General features: G+C 44.2%; 1 protein-coding gene across 1 annotated transcript in view; it reads right to left on the minus strand.

Annotated features, from left to right (window-relative positions):
• Positions 1-17,386, minus strand: part of KCNH1 (potassium voltage-gated channel subfamily H member 1) — a 455,486-nt gene that overhangs the window by 410,804 nt on the left and 27,296 nt on the right. Inside the window, exons 4-5 of the mRNA XM_004699864.3 lie at positions 13,363-13,491; positions 3,572-3,690 (exon numbers count right to left, since the gene is read on the minus strand). Of these exons, the coding sequence (XP_004699921.2) occupies positions 3,572-3,690; positions 13,363-13,491 (248 nt within the window). The remainder of the gene's footprint in view (positions 1-3,571; positions 3,691-13,362; positions 13,492-17,386) is intronic.

Consider the following 17,386-nt stretch of genomic DNA (forward strand, 5'->3'; position numbering starts at 1 on the left):
CGACATCTCGTGATCACACGGGCTGGTGTGCTTCTTCCATGTGGGCTTTGTTGCTTCTGAGCTAGATGGCCGCTTGTTTACCTTCAAGCCTTTAAGACCCTAGACGCTATATCCTTTGATAGCCAGGAACCATCAGCTTTCTTCACCACTTTTGCTTATTCGCCCGCTTTGTCTTCAGCGGTTGTGTCGGGAAGGTGAGCATCATGGAATGCCAATTTAATAGAACAAAGTACTCTTGCATTGAGGGAGTACTTGAGCAGAGGCCCAATGTCCTTCTGCTATCCAGGGTATTTTCAGTCACTTCACGTGCATGTGCAAGTTGGATATTGAATAGAGAAGACCAAAGAAGAACCGATGCATTTGAATTACGGTGCTGGCAAAGAATACTGAAAACACCATGGACTGCCCAAAAAACCCCAAATCCATCTTGGAAGAGGACATTTTGGTATTATAACCAGAATGCTCCTGAGAAGCAAGGATGGTGAGACTTGTTTCAGGTATGTTATCCGGAAACACTAGCCCCCGGAAAAAGACCTCGTGCTTTGTAAAGCAGAGGGGCAGCGAAATAGAGAAGGGTCCTTGATGAGATAGATTGACACCGGGGCTGCAACCATGGGTTCAAACATAAGAACAATTGTGAGGACAGCACAGGACCGGGTAGTGTGTACACAGGGTAGCTGAGTTGGAACAGATTCGAAGGCACCTAACAATAGCAACATACTTATGATCCATAAATTCTACAGAGGCTAGAGCTCCATGTGTATTTACTCGTATATTCATAGCAATCCTATAGGACAGGGTAGAACTATTCCTGTGGATTTCTGAGACTGTAGCATCATCTTTCTCCCACACAGCAGCTAATGATTTCAAACTGCTGACATCTGGTTAGCAGCCCAATGCATAGCCACCGAGTCAGAATCGATTCAATGGCAGTGGGTTTGGTGTATGTATATATAGCCATATACTGGAGTATACATGGACAGAGTTCCGGAGATTCTAGGACATAATGAAACCCTATAAGGGGCTGAGTTACTGGGCCTTGGCTCAAGGCCAGTCTGGGTGGACTAACATCAAAGTCAATGGGCATAACACAGTCCACGGAGAAAATGTGCTTCCTTCTACTTTGGTGAGCAGTGACTGGGGCTTTAAAGGGTTGCAAGGCTCCATCTAAGAAACTTCTATTAGGTTCTGGCCATCTGGAGCAAGGCAAGTGAAGAAACTCAAGATGCAGGGAAACAATTAGTCTGAAGGACTAATGTCCCACCTGAGTTTCGGGACGCTGAGGTGCTGGCTACCACTACCAACCACTTTAAAGGGGACCACATTAGAAGGTTCTGGATCGAGTGGGGAGAAAACAGAGAACAAAATTCAAAATCCTTTTTAAAAAGACCAAGCCTATTGGTCAAATAGCCACTGGTGGAAAACCTGAAACTATTCCTGTGTGCCAACCTTCAAGCCTGGAACCGGACTCGCTTCCTGTCAACCAGTAGACAGGTGGATAAGGTACACAATAGCATCTGGGAGGTAAACACTCTATAGACAACAAACCATTCAAGAACAAAATGGTAGCATTTGCCCAGATACAAAGTTCAAAGGCAGGAAGGGGCAGGAAGAGGGAAGAACGGATGGCAAACACACAGAGGAGATGTGACATGAGTACTGTGACGTTGTGGAACAGTGACTATGGACTGATGGATGGAAAACTGATTTGCTCTGCAATACTTTCACCCAAATCATAACCTAAAGTTAATTTTTTAAAAAAGGTATTACAGCCCAGAAAATGGCAGTTCAACTCTCTCTCAGGGGGTCTCCATGTGTTACAATGGACTCAAAAACAACCAACCACAGAGGTGGTGAAAAAGAGCAATGACTTGTTTCATGTAGATGTATCAACCTGGAAAGAGGCCTGTGATTACATTAAGGTAAGAAAAAGCAACACAACATATTGAGCATACACACTGATACTGGGTGCATCCCCACTTCATAAGCATTAATGTATAATAAAATATATTTCTTAGACTTAAGGAAATAGGCTATGCACAAGTAAAAGAATGAAGAAAGACACTAAAATTATCACAATGCCGTCTAGTTAGTGGGTCTCTAGGTGATTTTATTATTTTCTTTGTCTTCCTGTGTCTTCGTTTCCTATAAGAGTATGTATTACTCAAGTAACAAAACTGATTTTAGTTTATAAGTTTAGTTTTCAAGTCCCCTTTTCATGTTGAGACCTTTCTACTAAGGGTGATGGGACAATTGGGGAATGGTTAATAGTGATAACTGACCAGCAGGAGAAATATAATTAATGTCACTGAATTGTTTCTGTGAAGATGGTGGCAACAGTCAATGTTTTGTTACACGTCGCATACAAGGAGGGTTTCCAAACATTCCTGAGAAAAATCCATTATCTTTTCATCCCACTTTTCCTTAATGTTTAAGCTCCCTCAAAATCACCACAGTTGAAATAAGACCCCTTCATGCATGTGAGCCCTTCCCTGTGCGCTCAACAAAGGGAGCTGGCACCTGTAGCCTCAAGACAGTTAGAACAAAGCCATCCTTGCCCCCACTTAAAAAAAAGTTTTATTGACATATGCTTCACATATCATATAATTTAATCATTTCGTTATATTAAAATGTGTGCAACCATCACCACAATCCATGTCTTCTCATCCTAAATTTTGTTAGCTCCTCATGTCTCCCCATCCTCCCCTGCCACATCCCTAGGCAATTACCAGTCCAGTTTTGTTTCTATAGGTCTATCTGTCCTGGATTTCATAAACAGAAAATCGCACAAAACACAGACAGGAAGCAATCAAACGAAAAAACCAACAACAATGAGTAGACAAAACAGGGTAAGACCTCAAAGAGAAAGCAGAAAATAATAAAAACTGAATCAACTTTTAAAAGTCAAAAGGAATATCAAATGATTACATTCTAACCTAACTGGGTCTGCCATCACTGACTTTACACTCCTCTCTATCTGATAGGAAGGCTATTCTTATCCCTCGACTATGGTCAGAGGGGATTCACTGATGGCTTAATCCATGTGTGGAACCTGCCAATGGATTTTGGGTTTCCACTGTCATCCACAGCCTTCTGCAAGCTGCATGTTCACAATTTAAGCTCTGAAACCATTCCCTCCTTTAGATTTGGAATTTATGACTTACAATCCTTGAAGCACACAGGCTGGTGTGCTTCTTCCATGTGGACTTAGTTGACGACTCATTTAGATGGCTGCTTATTTGAATATAGACCTTTAAGAGCCCAGGTGTTATCTTTCTGATAGCCGGGCAACATCTGGTTTCTTCACCACACTTTGTTATAGCACCACTATCTTCAGTGATCTCTTTGTGAGGGCAAGCACCAACCTAGTCCCTTTTAAAATGTGAAAAAGCACCAACCTCACAGAAACCAGGTCATTCACCTAGAGTCACACATCTTGGTACTCGGTTCAGTCAAGACAAGAGTCTGGGAATGCTGAAGTCTCCTCCCAAGCCAGCAAGCACATTAGCCTTTTTTCAGCCCCTGTACCCACAGGTGTGTGGTTTCAGGCCAACTAACTCTTCGCCCTTACCTCTGCCAGGCGTGAGTGCTTGTGGACGTTCTCGCCTTTCTGCACACTGGGGGCCAGCTGCTGCAGGACACCCCTGCTGCTCGTGAGTGCTCTGGTCAGCCGAGCAAACTTCCCCCAACCTAGATCCCAAGGGAGAGAGGAAAGACAGGGTCAGCCATGTCTCCGAGGAGCACAGATGTTTGTATCACCAGGAACACTGTCGAAGCACATACCCAATTGTCCCCTGGGGTGTCCATGACGCATTCTGCCTTCCTCACCATTGAGATCCAGTGCTCACAAAAGCACCGCAATACACTCAGCTCTATGCAGTAGTCTGTTTTCCTCCCGCTCTTCCCTGTACCTAACCAGAGCCCAACGAATTGCATGCAGAAGGTTTCAGTAGCACTTTACAAACAGGGTCCACCACCTGTCTGGCAGCTCCTCCTACTGTGATGGCTTGTGTGTTGCTGGGATGCTGGAAGCTATGCCACTGGTATTTCAATGCCAGCAGGGTCACCCACATTGGACAGGTTTCAGCACAGACTCAGAAAAAGAGTCTGGCAGATGATTTCTGGTGAACGTCTTCTGAAAGTTAGCCAGGACGTGCTTTATGGCTCACAATAGAACAACTGTTTGACTCTCCTGCTTTTGCAGTAGACACTTCATCAAAAGGGCTCACTCGCTGAAGGTAAACCATCAAGTGCGGTAGAGGGCCAGGGAGGGGGAGGGAGACCCTCAGTGAGATGGATTGGCACAGCAGTCATGATGGATTCAAGCATGCCAGCAATCAAGAATAGAGTGTTCTGCTGTACACAGGCGCACCATTAGTCAAAGTCAACTTGATAGTGATGATCTATCTTTCTAACAAATAAGGAAGGTGAGACACAGAGAGGCTACATAACTAGAAAGAGTCTAGAACTGTGACCCTTCATTCTGGCCCAAAGCTTTATTTGCTGACTTGCTCACTCACTTCGGGGTGTTCTCAGTCCCCACACTCTCTGATCTTGCAAAGGCCCAGCTAGTTCTGGGCTTCCTATGGACAAGTTTCCCAAATAGCCGAACACTGGATTGTGTTCTCCAAGGCCAAAGAAATGAGAACTGAAATCAAACTCTAGGTAGGTGGGAAGAAAGTGTGGGCAGATTTCAGTCTGCTCTGGGCTCAGGATGGATGGTTTATGACAGGTCCTCTTTATTTTTCATTTATTTATTTTTCACTGGCAGGTCCTCTGTAAATAAGAAGCTCAAACATCCTGGTACTGGACTTGGAGTAAAGAAATCCTGTTATAAACCCCACCTCTGCCTTGCTTCACACTACCAACAAGTTGGCTCAATGACCACATCTATAAAGTGGAAATTGAAATACTCTCCCTTCCTAAGGTGTGCCTGACCCAAGCCATGATCTATTCAATCAGCTCATGTGCGTGTGAAAGTTGGACAATGAATAAAGAAGACCACAGTGATTCAGATGCACTTGAGGATGGTTTGGTGAAGAACACTGAAAAAAGCATCATGCTTGGTAAAGCAGAAGACCAGCCAAAGAGAAGAAGAATCCAATGAGATGGGTTGACACAGCAGCTACAAAGGGCTCCAATACAACCATTGTGAGGATGGCGCAGGACTGGACAGGCCTTTACTCTGTTGTACATCAAGTTGTTACGGGTCCAACCCGACCCAATGGCACCCAACAACACCTGCCTATAGGCCGTGGACTACAACATGGTTGTCCTGAGGCCTACTTGGGCCCACGGGATTAGTTCCTCCAGGAAGAGTGAAGCCCTGGCCACGTCCCAGTCTATTCAACACTGCCGTGCACTGGATGACTGGCTGGGGCTCTTCTACCCACAGTCTTCGTAGCTCCCAGCCGATCACTGGGTGGGAGCATGCAAATAAAAGTGCACCTCACGTGGAGCCTCATCATTACTGGTGCTGTCCAGAGGGCAGTAGCATTAAACAGATGATTGGTCTTTGGTACAAATTTCAAGAATCTTGATCTGGGGAAAGTTTTATGACTACAGCCAGAATAGCACATTGGTTCTTTTTCATCTTGTTCCCAAAATTCTGGGCTTTAATAAAAGCTGATGGTACTTCCATTGCTCCTGATGTCGTAAAACAGAGAAATGAGTGTGCTGGAGGTGACCAAGAAAAAGCCTCATGGTGGTTAGCCTGGGGGGGTCCCATTAATCTCACGGAGAGCAGACCGCACAGACGCTGTGGGGGAGCTCTGCACCTCCCCAGACAGCACCATTATGACTGGGTTCACTGGAGCACATTTGTGGGAATCATGAACTAGAGCTTTCAAAATCTCTTTCAGAATCAGACTCTCTCAGCTCTGATGAAAGCTGGGGTTGAATCCAGTAAACGTGTCGAGAAAAGAAAGTATGTTAAGTAGGTTTTTCAATCAGTTGTGCATGAATGTGCATGCGTGCGTGCTTGTGTGCGTGCGTGCATGCACACACACACACACTCACTGTGATAGTTAGGTTTATTGTGCCAACCTGGCCAATAAGAACATGTGGGATTAATCAGGTCGCAGTTTGATTGTAGGGCAAAGAGATAAATGGCTCTGCAAGGTCTGCCCCCTTATCTCTTGGTCTCCAATCAGAGTGTGTTGGAGCACGCATTCTGCTGTTTAACTAGTTCTCTGCCTCACCTGTGAGCTACACTACTTATGAGCAGGCCAACCTGTGGATTGTGTCGCTAGGGCTCCTTCGAGACCTGCTTTCGCCATGCTGCAGGTGTGTACATCATTTGAGCTTGAGGCTGTGATGGTTTCTGTCACCTCACGTTGCTTGCTTTCCATATCCCATCCAGGCCTGCTTTGCTAAGCTCCCAAGCTACTGACTTGGTGACCCACCCTGCTGTTTGCTGCCTGTGGGCACACTCTGCTTGCCTTGCCCCAGGGAGGGCTCCACTGTCTGTTTCCTTGACCTTGGACGCAGCAGCCCATATGGGTTGAAAGACCTCCAGTATATTAACTGTTCCGTGAAAGTGAGTTGAACTGAGCCCTCTATACTGCTGTGTGGACTAATTAACTGTTATAGTCCTTCTTGCGGTATAAACAGATATATATATAATCATAAGTGTTCTGGTTTCGTTTTTTCTAGAGAACCCTGCCTAACACAGACACACACCCCACCCAGTATCACCCGCATCCCAGCATCATACGCTGGGAGGAAGAGGGTCGGGCAAATGGCCCAGGTCCTGCCTAGCTAGGAGCACAGGGTTTGTTCTCTATCTTTTAAATAAATCTGTGAGATTTATTTAAGAGATTATTTTTAATGTTTTAAATAAATGTTTGAGATGTAATTACTGCCATGGAGAGGAGGCCTAGTGGTATAGTGGTTATGTGTTGGGCTGCTAACCGCAGGTCAGTAGTTCAAAACCACCAGCAGCTCCTCCTGAGAAAGACGAAACTTTCTACTCCTGTAAAGAGTTATCATCTCAGAAACCCACAGGGACAGTTCTACCCAGCCCTATCCTCGATGGTAGTGAATTTGGTTTTGGAATTTTCCAGGGGTATATAAGGTCTGGCAGGTCTGGCATGTGCTCTCAGAACCCCTTAAAGTGGGGTGCCCCAGAGCAGTTTTTATTAACCCTGTACCGCCCAATGCCCTTACTCAAGGAACATTCAAGGTCATAGGGCTGGAGGGGCGGGGGGCAGGCAGGAGAGGAGAGCACTTGCACCCTGGTCCACGTGCCTCTGGATGAGACAAAGAATGACTTCCTTTCTTCATGCCACAATCATGCAAAGTAGCTGAGTGGGGTAGCTGGACAAGAGGGAGAAGGGGTTTCTGCTGACCCTTGATGGTGTCGGAATCTCGCTATCTATTCACCAGGAAACGGGGCGAGAGCACAACTTAGTGCTCTTTACCCTCCCGACACCCCTCTTTTGATTTTCTTTTCCCCCTCTATTCTCAGTAAGGACAACTGCTTCTTTCCTTGTGTGCGCCACAGATCTGCTGGGTTTCTAACTGGTAAGCCCCTACTAGGCTGCTGTAGCCTACACCCCACTATATTCTCTCTAGGCCAGAAGAGATGGTCTTGAGATAAGTCTGAATCCCAGTTCCTCCGACGGAAAGTCCAGCAACACCAGATAAAAGACCCATCTACAGGCTCGCTCCCTGGGCAAGCACGCCAAGTCACGTGGAGTAGAAGTCACAGCAGAGTCTTGGAAGAGCTATTCTTCCTGAGGAGGAAAGGGAGACTAGTCTTGTTGTGAGATGTGGACTCACAAGTTCTCTTGGGAAAGTTGGGGTGATAGGCCAACACCCAGCTGAGAATACTGAACACGGGGGATTAGGATGAGAAGCTGGGGGACCACAGCCTGAGTGATTCTTGACTAAGTGTCCTACACTTTTTCTCCCAAGACCTTCTCTCTGACAACGTACAAATAACCAAGTCACTAAAATGGCTTTTTCAACCCTAGTTACTAACATTTCACCTTCCCAGCCTCCTGAGGCATAGCGTTAGAAGGCTAGTGCTGGGGAGAGGAAAGGAGAGGTGTGGCTTGTACCCACTACCCTGTCTCTTTCCCAGAGAGCTCCATAAATATTCTCAGTGATGGCACATGGGCACACAAGGGCTGTCCATCCAAACAGCTTGCCAGGACCCTCACTCCTGGGAGTCGCACTCATTGGCCCTTAATAACCTCCTGTAGAGTTGCAGATCCCTTTGTTGTCTGTATCTGGCTGAATTTAGTTCAGAACTTAGAAATAAATATACAAATCTTTAACAATCAATCTTCTCCTTTAATACAAGATCATTTGGTAAGGGAAGTGGGGGGGTGAGGGGCGGGGAGGGAAGAAAGAAAATGGGAGAGGCGACTCATCCTTGGTGAACAATTTAGAAAGACACTGAGCTATACAGTCTAATTTTTCTCTCCCAGTTATCCAAGCCCCCCCGGCTCAGAAGAGGATGGGACAGAGAAGATGGTCCTGCTGCCCACTTCCAAAGATCTACAATACCAGACCAGCAAGAGATAAAGGAAAATGGATACCCCTGGGGCATATGGTGTCTTATTTGGGCCAAGAAACCGACCTCCTCACTCATTCAGCCTTTAAATAAGCACATGCACACCAGAGCTGTCGTTGCGAAATGCCATTGAGTCAGTGCTGACTCCTGGTGACGTCACAGCAGCAGAAGGAAACACGGCCAGTCCTCTACCATCCCCACAACCATTGTTACCTGAGTATCTGAGCTCATAGTTACTGAAGAGCAAATTGCACTCAACTTTCATTTCCCACTTCATACCATGTGTGGGCACTATTTGTTAGCTAGAGAGGGAATGAGTCAAAAAGTGGACAGAAGCAAGCGGGGTAAGAAGTCAGTGTTCTGGATCATTCCCACCCATGGTGGTGAGAACGGATGCATTAAACGAAAGAGGGGGTTCGAGGAGCAATGGGAGGGAGGGTAGCAATGTGAGCGGTTTGTGGGGAAATGTCAGGCACGAACTGGCTTCTCTCATCACTATTCAGATGCATCCCACCCTGAAGTTAGGCAGTGCAAGATCAGAGAAAAAGTCATTTTTAAAACAATCTAATCAGAATTGATTTAAAAGACTAACATGATGGGTGAAAATGTCCCATGCTGTCATGCCAAAGAGCACCTAAGGGAAGATTTCCTGGGGTCTAGGACTATCCAAGAACTCCTGATGAAGCAGGAGTTAAATGTTCACCTAGTACATGAAAGTTTGGCAGTTCAAACCCAGCAGCCACTCCACAAAAGGAAGATGCGGCCGGTGGCTTCCATAAAGACCGGAGCTTCAGAATCGCTATGGGACCGTTCTCCTCTGCCCTGTAGGCTCACCAGGAGTCAGAATCAGCTCCACAGCACCGAGTTGTGGTGGTTTGATCAGATTAACAACCCCTCCATGCCATTTCAAAGGCGAATTTGAAATGCCTGGGTCAGCCAGCCTCGGCAGACCTAATGCTAGGTCTGCTGGACATGAAGTGCTGAGATCGCATCCGTGAGAAATGTCCAGTCAGGAGAACAAGCCAGCCCCTGGCAGCATATTTTCTATCTAGATTTGGTCCTGTGGTCAGAACTGCAGTTTGCACACTTGCAACCAGCAAAGCCTGAGCAACCATCGTGCTCTTACACAAGAAACGGAAAATGTTGACCTTGTCCTAAGCAGCATCCAGTCAACAAATGCCAGTGTATAGTGGCAGGGCATGTGGGAGGTTCTAAAGACATCCACCATGGCCTTTGAAAAGGACAGGCTAATTAAGGCATGACTTTGAGGAGACAGGACGTTTGATCCACTAGCCACCTTCCTGTAGTGGGGGCTAGCATTTTGCACATGGTACACTAAGCTCTCTTTAGCCCACCTTCACCCAAGCTCTTACCACAGAGGAAATGTATTGTTACTGCAGGTTAAATACAGGAGGGCATTTCATTCCTGGAAAATAAGCCTAAGTGAGGATCTCACTACACCTTGGTGATGTATCTCTTCTTTTGAGTTCCATAGGAATCCTATGGTGCTGCATGCTAGACATTGAGTGGTGAACCACAAAGTCAGTGGTTCAAATTCACCAGCTTCTTGATAAGAGAATGATGAGACTGTCTGTCCCCATAAAGATTCACACTCCTGGAAACCCTATATCAGGTCACTATGAGTCGGAATTAATTTGATGGCAGTGGGTTTTCAGGCTTCGTGGGAATTAAATGCAGACCCCTGGATAGTGAAGAAGGAGCACTTTTCTAGTGGGTATGTTTTTCCAACTGAACAATAACTGCATGGTGCCTAACTATCTCATAATAGTGGGGGGGAAGAGCATGACAATTCATCCAAATTGTGTATTTCAAGTTTTTAAGAGAAAACATGAAAAACTGTCAAATATATTATGGTCTTTAATCTAGTGCTTACAAGTCTGTTAGGTTAAAAAAAAGCAGGCATATTACTAATAAGAGACTTTAATACACCATTTCCAAAGGACAGAAAAGCTAGAAAGAAAATTTTTAAAGATACTGAAGAACTAAACCCCATAATCAACCAATTTGGTCTCATAGATATGTACAGAACACTCCACCCAACAACAGCACAGTAAACATTTTTTCCAGTGCACATTGATCATTCTCTGGAATAGACTATATGTTAAGCTATAGAGCAAACCTCAAGAAATTTTAAAACATTGAAGTACTACAAAGTATTCTCTCAGATCTCAATAATATAAAATTAGAAATCAATAACAGGAAGAAGAAAAAAATCAAGTACATGGAAATTTACCAACACCCTGCTTAAAAACTACTGGGTAATAGAAGAAATACAATTTTTAAATTCTTAGAGTGAAAACACAACATACCAAAACCTTTGGGGAAGCAGCGGTACTCAGAAGGCAATGAAGAGCACTAAGTACACACATCACAAAACAAGAAAGAACCAAGATCAACACCTATTCCCCAAATGCCAATGCTCAGAGAAGGAATAACAACAACAACAAGCCAAAAGTTACCAGAAGAAAGGAAATCATAAAGATTACAAGAACTATATAAGGAGGTCTCAAAAAGTTTGTAGAGAAATTCCATTATCCTTTGAGACTATTTTTCCTTGAACTTTTGAACCCCCTTATAAATGAAATCCAAAAAATATATAGCAAGAACCAACAGGGCTACCACAACCAACTGCTCTGATCAGGATCACGGTAAAGGTTCTGGACAGAGAAGGATAAAGATTTGAAAAGACCAGACTTATTGGTCTGGTAGAATCTAATGGAATCTCTAAGCCCTTTGACACCCCTGACGCCTCAAACTGAACCCACCCCCAGTGGTCAACTTCTAACCAACAACTGAACAGCCCAGCGGAGTGAAGGGTAACACCAGGTAAGAAGGTACTCCTCAGAACAGTCAACCATAAGAGTCCAAAATGCAAATCGAGACTTGGAAGGTGTAAAGAATCCGGAAAGAAGGACCGATAGCAACAGGGCACCCAGGGCAAACTGGGAGGCGTGTCTTCACGTTCAAGGGCAATTGAAACCAGTCAAGAAGCAGAGTATGAACTGTTGAATGGAAGACTATTTTGATCTTTGTAAACTTGTACCCAAACCACACTAAAAGTCCAAAAAAAAAGCAAAAAAATGACATCTAATCATTAGTAAGTTCAACATCATGTAATATTACTTTACTACTACTTTAAGCAATCACCAAATCAGAAAAAAGAAATCAAATACAAATCTTTAGGAGAAAGGTCAAGTTGAGGAGACTGAGATACTGTTTAAGAGCCTGTCTACTATAATCTTGAAACCAGAAGGAAGAGTAAATTTAATGCACTGAGCTAAAAAACAACCCAAACTCTGCCATCAAGTCGATTCCGACTCAGAGCAACTCTATAGGGCAGGGCAGAAATGTGGGGTTCCAAGACTGTAACTCTTTAGGGAAGTGGAAAACCGTGTCTTTCTCCCAAGGGGTGCTTGGTGGTTCTGAACTGCCAACCTAATGGTTAGCAGCCCAACACATAACCACCACCACACTATGGCTCTTTATGGAGCTAGAAAATGCTTTTAAAAATCAGGACACATGGGGTTCAGTGCTGGGCGGCTGACTGCAAGGCCACCATCTGCTCTGTAGAGAGAAAGACAAGGCTTGCTGTGCTCCATCAAGATATACATTCTCAGAACCCACAGGGGCAGTTCTACTCTATCCTAAGCAGTTGTCATAGTCAAAATCAACTCAATGGCAGTGAGTTTTTTAAGTATACACAGCACTGTGCTCTGAACCCCATTAGTTAGTGTACCAATGTGCTCTCTTTAAAATCTTTAAGAGAAAAGATGTTTCTTGGATGGCTGAGGTGCGGTTGACCTAAGCCAGGGTATTTTTAATCATTTTGTAGGCACGTGAGAGCTGGACAGTGAAAGAGGAACATCAAAGAACCGATGTATCCCAGTGTGGTGTTCTTGTAGACCAGCCACTACTGAAGAACGCACAATTCTCTCTTGGAAGAAATACAGTCAGGATGCTGCTTAGAAGTGAGGATGGCGAGACTTCATCGCTGACTGACTTTGAACATGTTGTCAGGAGAGACTGGTCCCTGGAGAAGGACATCATGCTTGGTAAAATCAAGGGTCATTCATGAGGTGGACTGCTACCATGGCTGCAACATGGGCTCAACCATACCAATGATTGTGTGGATGGTCCAGGAGTGGGAATTTTGTTTTGCTATGTTGAGTCAGACTCCACAGCAAGCAGCAACAGCATCCACATGTGCTAAGTGCTTTAATACCTTCAGCCCCTGACAGAACAGTGAGGCTAACCTTTTTATTCTCTCCTGGAATGCCCATTCAGCAATCAAACTCTTGTCACATTATTAATAATTTCAAATGAAAGAGCTGGCCACAAACTTCATCAGCCATGGAGGGAGAGGTGTACTAAGATTTATTTGAGCTCTCATGCAAGGCTAGAACTCAATGAAACGGAAGGAAGTTTGTATACATGTGAGTTGAATGTGAGAAAGGGGGTAAGGGACTACCCACTAGAGCGACTGCTGTCTCTCACTGGAAGACATGAAACGCGTCTGATGATACCGGAGTTGGCCAATTACCTTCCCCTCGCTAATTTTTCTTTCCTTAGAAAGGTTTCATCTAAAAAGATATAAAATATATTCAAATACTTTCCTAAACAAAGCTAGGTTTTTACCTTCATCCCTTTACCCTCCCCCAATACATTCCAGAATGACATAACATTCTACCCAACATAAATTAGAGACTAAATCTCGATCTTTGTGCAGTGATTGCCTTGGCAACCTCAAATTCTCTGTCACAAGAGCCATGTTAAGGCAAGAAAAAAGCAATAATGTATTTGTACAAATCATAATTACAAACCTTTACATGAATCATCCTCGATTGGCTGCTTGAAAGCTGTTATGTCACTGAAAGTGCAAAGAAATAAAACCACTTTATCCTGTTCATTTCGAATTGGAGCGATTTTCACAAAGAACCACACAGGTGTCCCTGAAAGGAATAGCAAAAGGTGGTCAGTAATTTGCATTCGGCTTTGAGAGGCTAAGGAGGCAAAGACTCAGGAATGAATAGGTACCCAGGTGAATTCTTTTTAAAAATGGACTCGTTCCTTCAGGGGTCAGGGTATCACACTATTCATTTCTTTTCTTTCTGGAATAGAAACTTTTGCTGGAACTAGTTGGTGGGAGGTTTCTTCTGTTCAAAGGATTTCATAAAGGTGTCTTAACCCTTGTGAAACTATGAGAAAATGGCTGTAAATCCCTTTAAGTCTTACAGAAAAGGCTTTAATGACCTAAAGACTTACCTTGGGCTACATAGGGTAACTAAATAGTGAGGGCCACAATGGAAGCTGCCAATCGTGGCCAACAGACCCGGCAAACTCTAATTTCAAACTCCATCCGATGCTAAAGAATCCCAGTGCCAAAATCCAGTTTGGGAGTCCATCACTTTGATCCACATTCTCAATCCAGCAAGGATCAGAACCTACAGTTCTAAAGCCCTCTCCCCATAATAGAAACCCAAAGGGTTCAATGCCTCCTACTGATTCTCCCAGCTGAGGCTCTGCTGAGAAGGAAGGCTCTAAGAAGCTTCGGGCTGTGACTGCATCCACGTCTAGTCTCAGGAAGCCCAATGAATGTGGGTGAACTCCCAGCCCTTGCTTCTGTGGAGAGTGGAGGTTAAACAAGTTCTTTCTGAAACACCGCCTTGAATGGACAGAATTTATCCGACTAACTCCACAGAGGAAGGTCACCATTCAGGTACCTATGGCCAAATGCCTACACTAAGTCAATCTCTGGCCTCCGTAAGGAAGGAAAATAAGCCAGTGTTTTCTATCCATAGAAGCCATTGCCTCTCTTCTGTGTTCAATATGAACTGAGACACCAAGCGATGGTGTGTTCTTCCCTCCTGAGTTCCTGCCTCACATGCATCTGGCACACATAAGAGTGAAAAAAAACAAAAACCATTTGTCACGTTTTTCATAATTGAAACAACACCTTATACTATTGAATAATCATTTTAAAATTAAAATACATTATATATTTCCCCACGTTTCAGGTACTAGAGAAGCTCCCCCTGTATTCGGCATTTTATATAATTTATTTTATGAGCTACCAACCAGAAAAACTCACTAAACTTCTCTAGAAAGAAATAAATCCCCTCAATGAACGATGGAATGGTATGGTGTATTAACTCCAAATTAATTGGAAGAAAAGAAAAAAGAATCCTTAAGGGGGCATCTGGTCTTTCTGCTTGCAATCACAATAAACTCTTGCTACACAATCCGAATAACAGATACCTCTGATTACCATGAAGACTGGCTGATACAACTTGAACACAGTTAAAGGCTGGGCTAGGCTACTTAGTCAAATACTTCACTGTCCTAAGATGTGTGAGCAGGTAGTAAGTAGACCACTCGAAAATCTTTTCTCCTTACAGCTTGATTATCTACATATTCACGTGAGGATAATTTTACTCCTTAGTCCAATTTCTTTCCACTCCATGATCAGCTGCCCGTTTCTGTGTGCTCAGAGAAGATGAACTGATTCTTATGTCACCCTAAGAAAGGGGCATTTTGCAAGAAAAATCCACTAGCTATGCATCACACCTAGCATTTTGAAATCAAGAAGAATGTGACCTGAGAATTAGCCACTTGTGTTCCTAAGTCATCTCGTCAGAACTGGCAGGATTTTAAACAATTTCTGCTAAGGCAGCAGGAAGCATCACATTGATCAGTCTACATACGTACAGCATTTGGTTGCAACAAAGAGCAAACACATTTTTTAATGAAAAAATATTCTCTCTAAAGATAACATTAAGCTTGTAAGTTTAATGGTAATAATAATCATTTAAAAACACTGTTAATCTATCAAAATAGTAATAAATCAGCTAAGAGGCCCAGCTCAGAAAGTCTTGCACCAGGAGGCTCCTCCTGCTAGAACCCCCAAAGCCATCTCCTTCACCTCCACAGCACAAGATCAGCAGAGCCCAATGCCCGCACACGTGTTCCAGTTGGGACTGCCCCATCTAATCTTTACATGTCATTGTGGCCACTGGGATTGATGACACCACCCACATCCCCCATATTGTGAGGGCCATTGCCTTAGTCAGATGTTGTTTTTCATTTTTCCTCAGTTCAAGCTTACCATGAACTTTTCCTATATCAACAGATCAATGTTTAAAGCATCTCTCTTTAAAACTCTTCAAATCACTGCCTTCAAAGAAATGCTCCCTGACTGAGCATGCCCTACTCTAGTCATTCCATTTCAGTATTAACATGTGCATCTCTTACCAAAAATTTAGAGCACCCATACATGTTGCCTTATACTCTATCGTAAGTTGATCAGGGGGTATATCTTGGGGTAAAAAGCATTTTTTTGTCTTACCAGCCATCCCCCTGTGGAGGGACATCTTTCAAAGTAGTACCCAGACCACTAGAGAGGTCTGAGGGGCGGGCCCCAGTCCCAATTACATGAACAGACCCCTTCCCCAAGAAGAATTCACTTCAGAGGACAGCACTAAAGCTACAGCTCAGGGAGAGAGACATGTCTGATCAGAGCACACAGGAGCAAATGAAGAGGGAAGGAGAGAAAGTGGAACACACCTGGCCCACCAAACCCCAAGGATAATATTCCTGCTCAGAGCAGCCAATGCAAAGAGGACCACAGGGCCGGCCGCACCACGAGACACGACGTCTCTCACCGACCCATAGTGCTATGGGGGACAACACTGGAGACACAGTGAGGGAATTATGTCCAATCTGACCCCACCACACCAAGGTGAAACACTAAGGGCGTGCAACAGAACAGCAATGGGAGTAAAGCAATGAAGTCCCCAGGGAATACCCGGGTGAGGGCATAGCACCCCATCAGACTCTCCCGGAAAACACTCCTAACGGTCAACAAACAGACCTTGAACGATTTATAGGCTTTTCTTTTATTCGTCATTGGTTTTTGTTGTTGTTGTTTTGTTGCTTTGTTTTGCTCTGTCTTGGTTTTGTGCATATTATTGTCTTTGCATGTCTATTTAAATACAATAGGTGAGATAAACAATCCGGAGGAGTAAACAACGGACCAAAGATCAGGCAATATGGGAGAGGGGGAGGCGGGGGAAAGAAAGTGAGGGTTAACAAACCCAGGGACAAGGGAACAAGTGATCTAAAATTGATGGCAAGGAGGGTGCAGGAAACCTGGTAGGGCTCGATTAAGGGCAATGCAACTGAGAGGAATTACTGAAAAGCAAATGAAGGTTGTACATGATAGTGGGACAAGAGGAAAGTAAAATGAAATAGAGGAAAGAACTAGGAAGCAAAGGGCATTTAATGAGGCCTAAATACAGGCATGTACATATGTAAATATATTTATATATGATGATGGGGAAATAGATCTCTGTGCATATATTTATAAGTTTAGTATTAAGGAAGCAGATGGACAAGTACTCCCTCAGAACAAAAACACTTTGCTCCATTAGCCTGATATTCTGTGATGCTCACCTTCCTGACACAATCGCTGAAGACAAAGTGAGTACATAAGCAAATGTGGTGAAGAAAGCTGATGGTGCCCAGCTATCAAAAGATATAGCATCTGAGGTCTTAAAGGCTTGAAGATAAACAAGCAAGCCATCTAACTGAGAAGCAAAAAAGCCCACATGGAAGAAGCACACCAGCCTGTTTGATCACGAGGTGTTGATGGGATCAGGAATCAGGCATCAAAGAACAAAAAAATCACATCATTGTGAATGAGGGGGAGTGCAGAGTGGAGACACAAAGCCCATCTGTAGGCACTGGACACTCCCTTACAGAAGGGTCGCAGGGAGGAGATGAGCCAGTAGGGTGAAGTATAGGACCAATGAAACATATTACTGTCCTCTAGTTCTTTAATGCACCCCC

This window comes from Echinops telfairi, unplaced genomic scaffold, assembly GCF_000313985.2.
Source record: "Echinops telfairi isolate 266 unplaced genomic scaffold, ASM31398v2 ScPeMD7_7424;HRSCAF=8462, whole genome shotgun sequence".
Taxonomy (NCBI): Eukaryota; Metazoa; Chordata; class Mammalia; order Afrosoricida; family Tenrecidae; genus Echinops; species Echinops telfairi.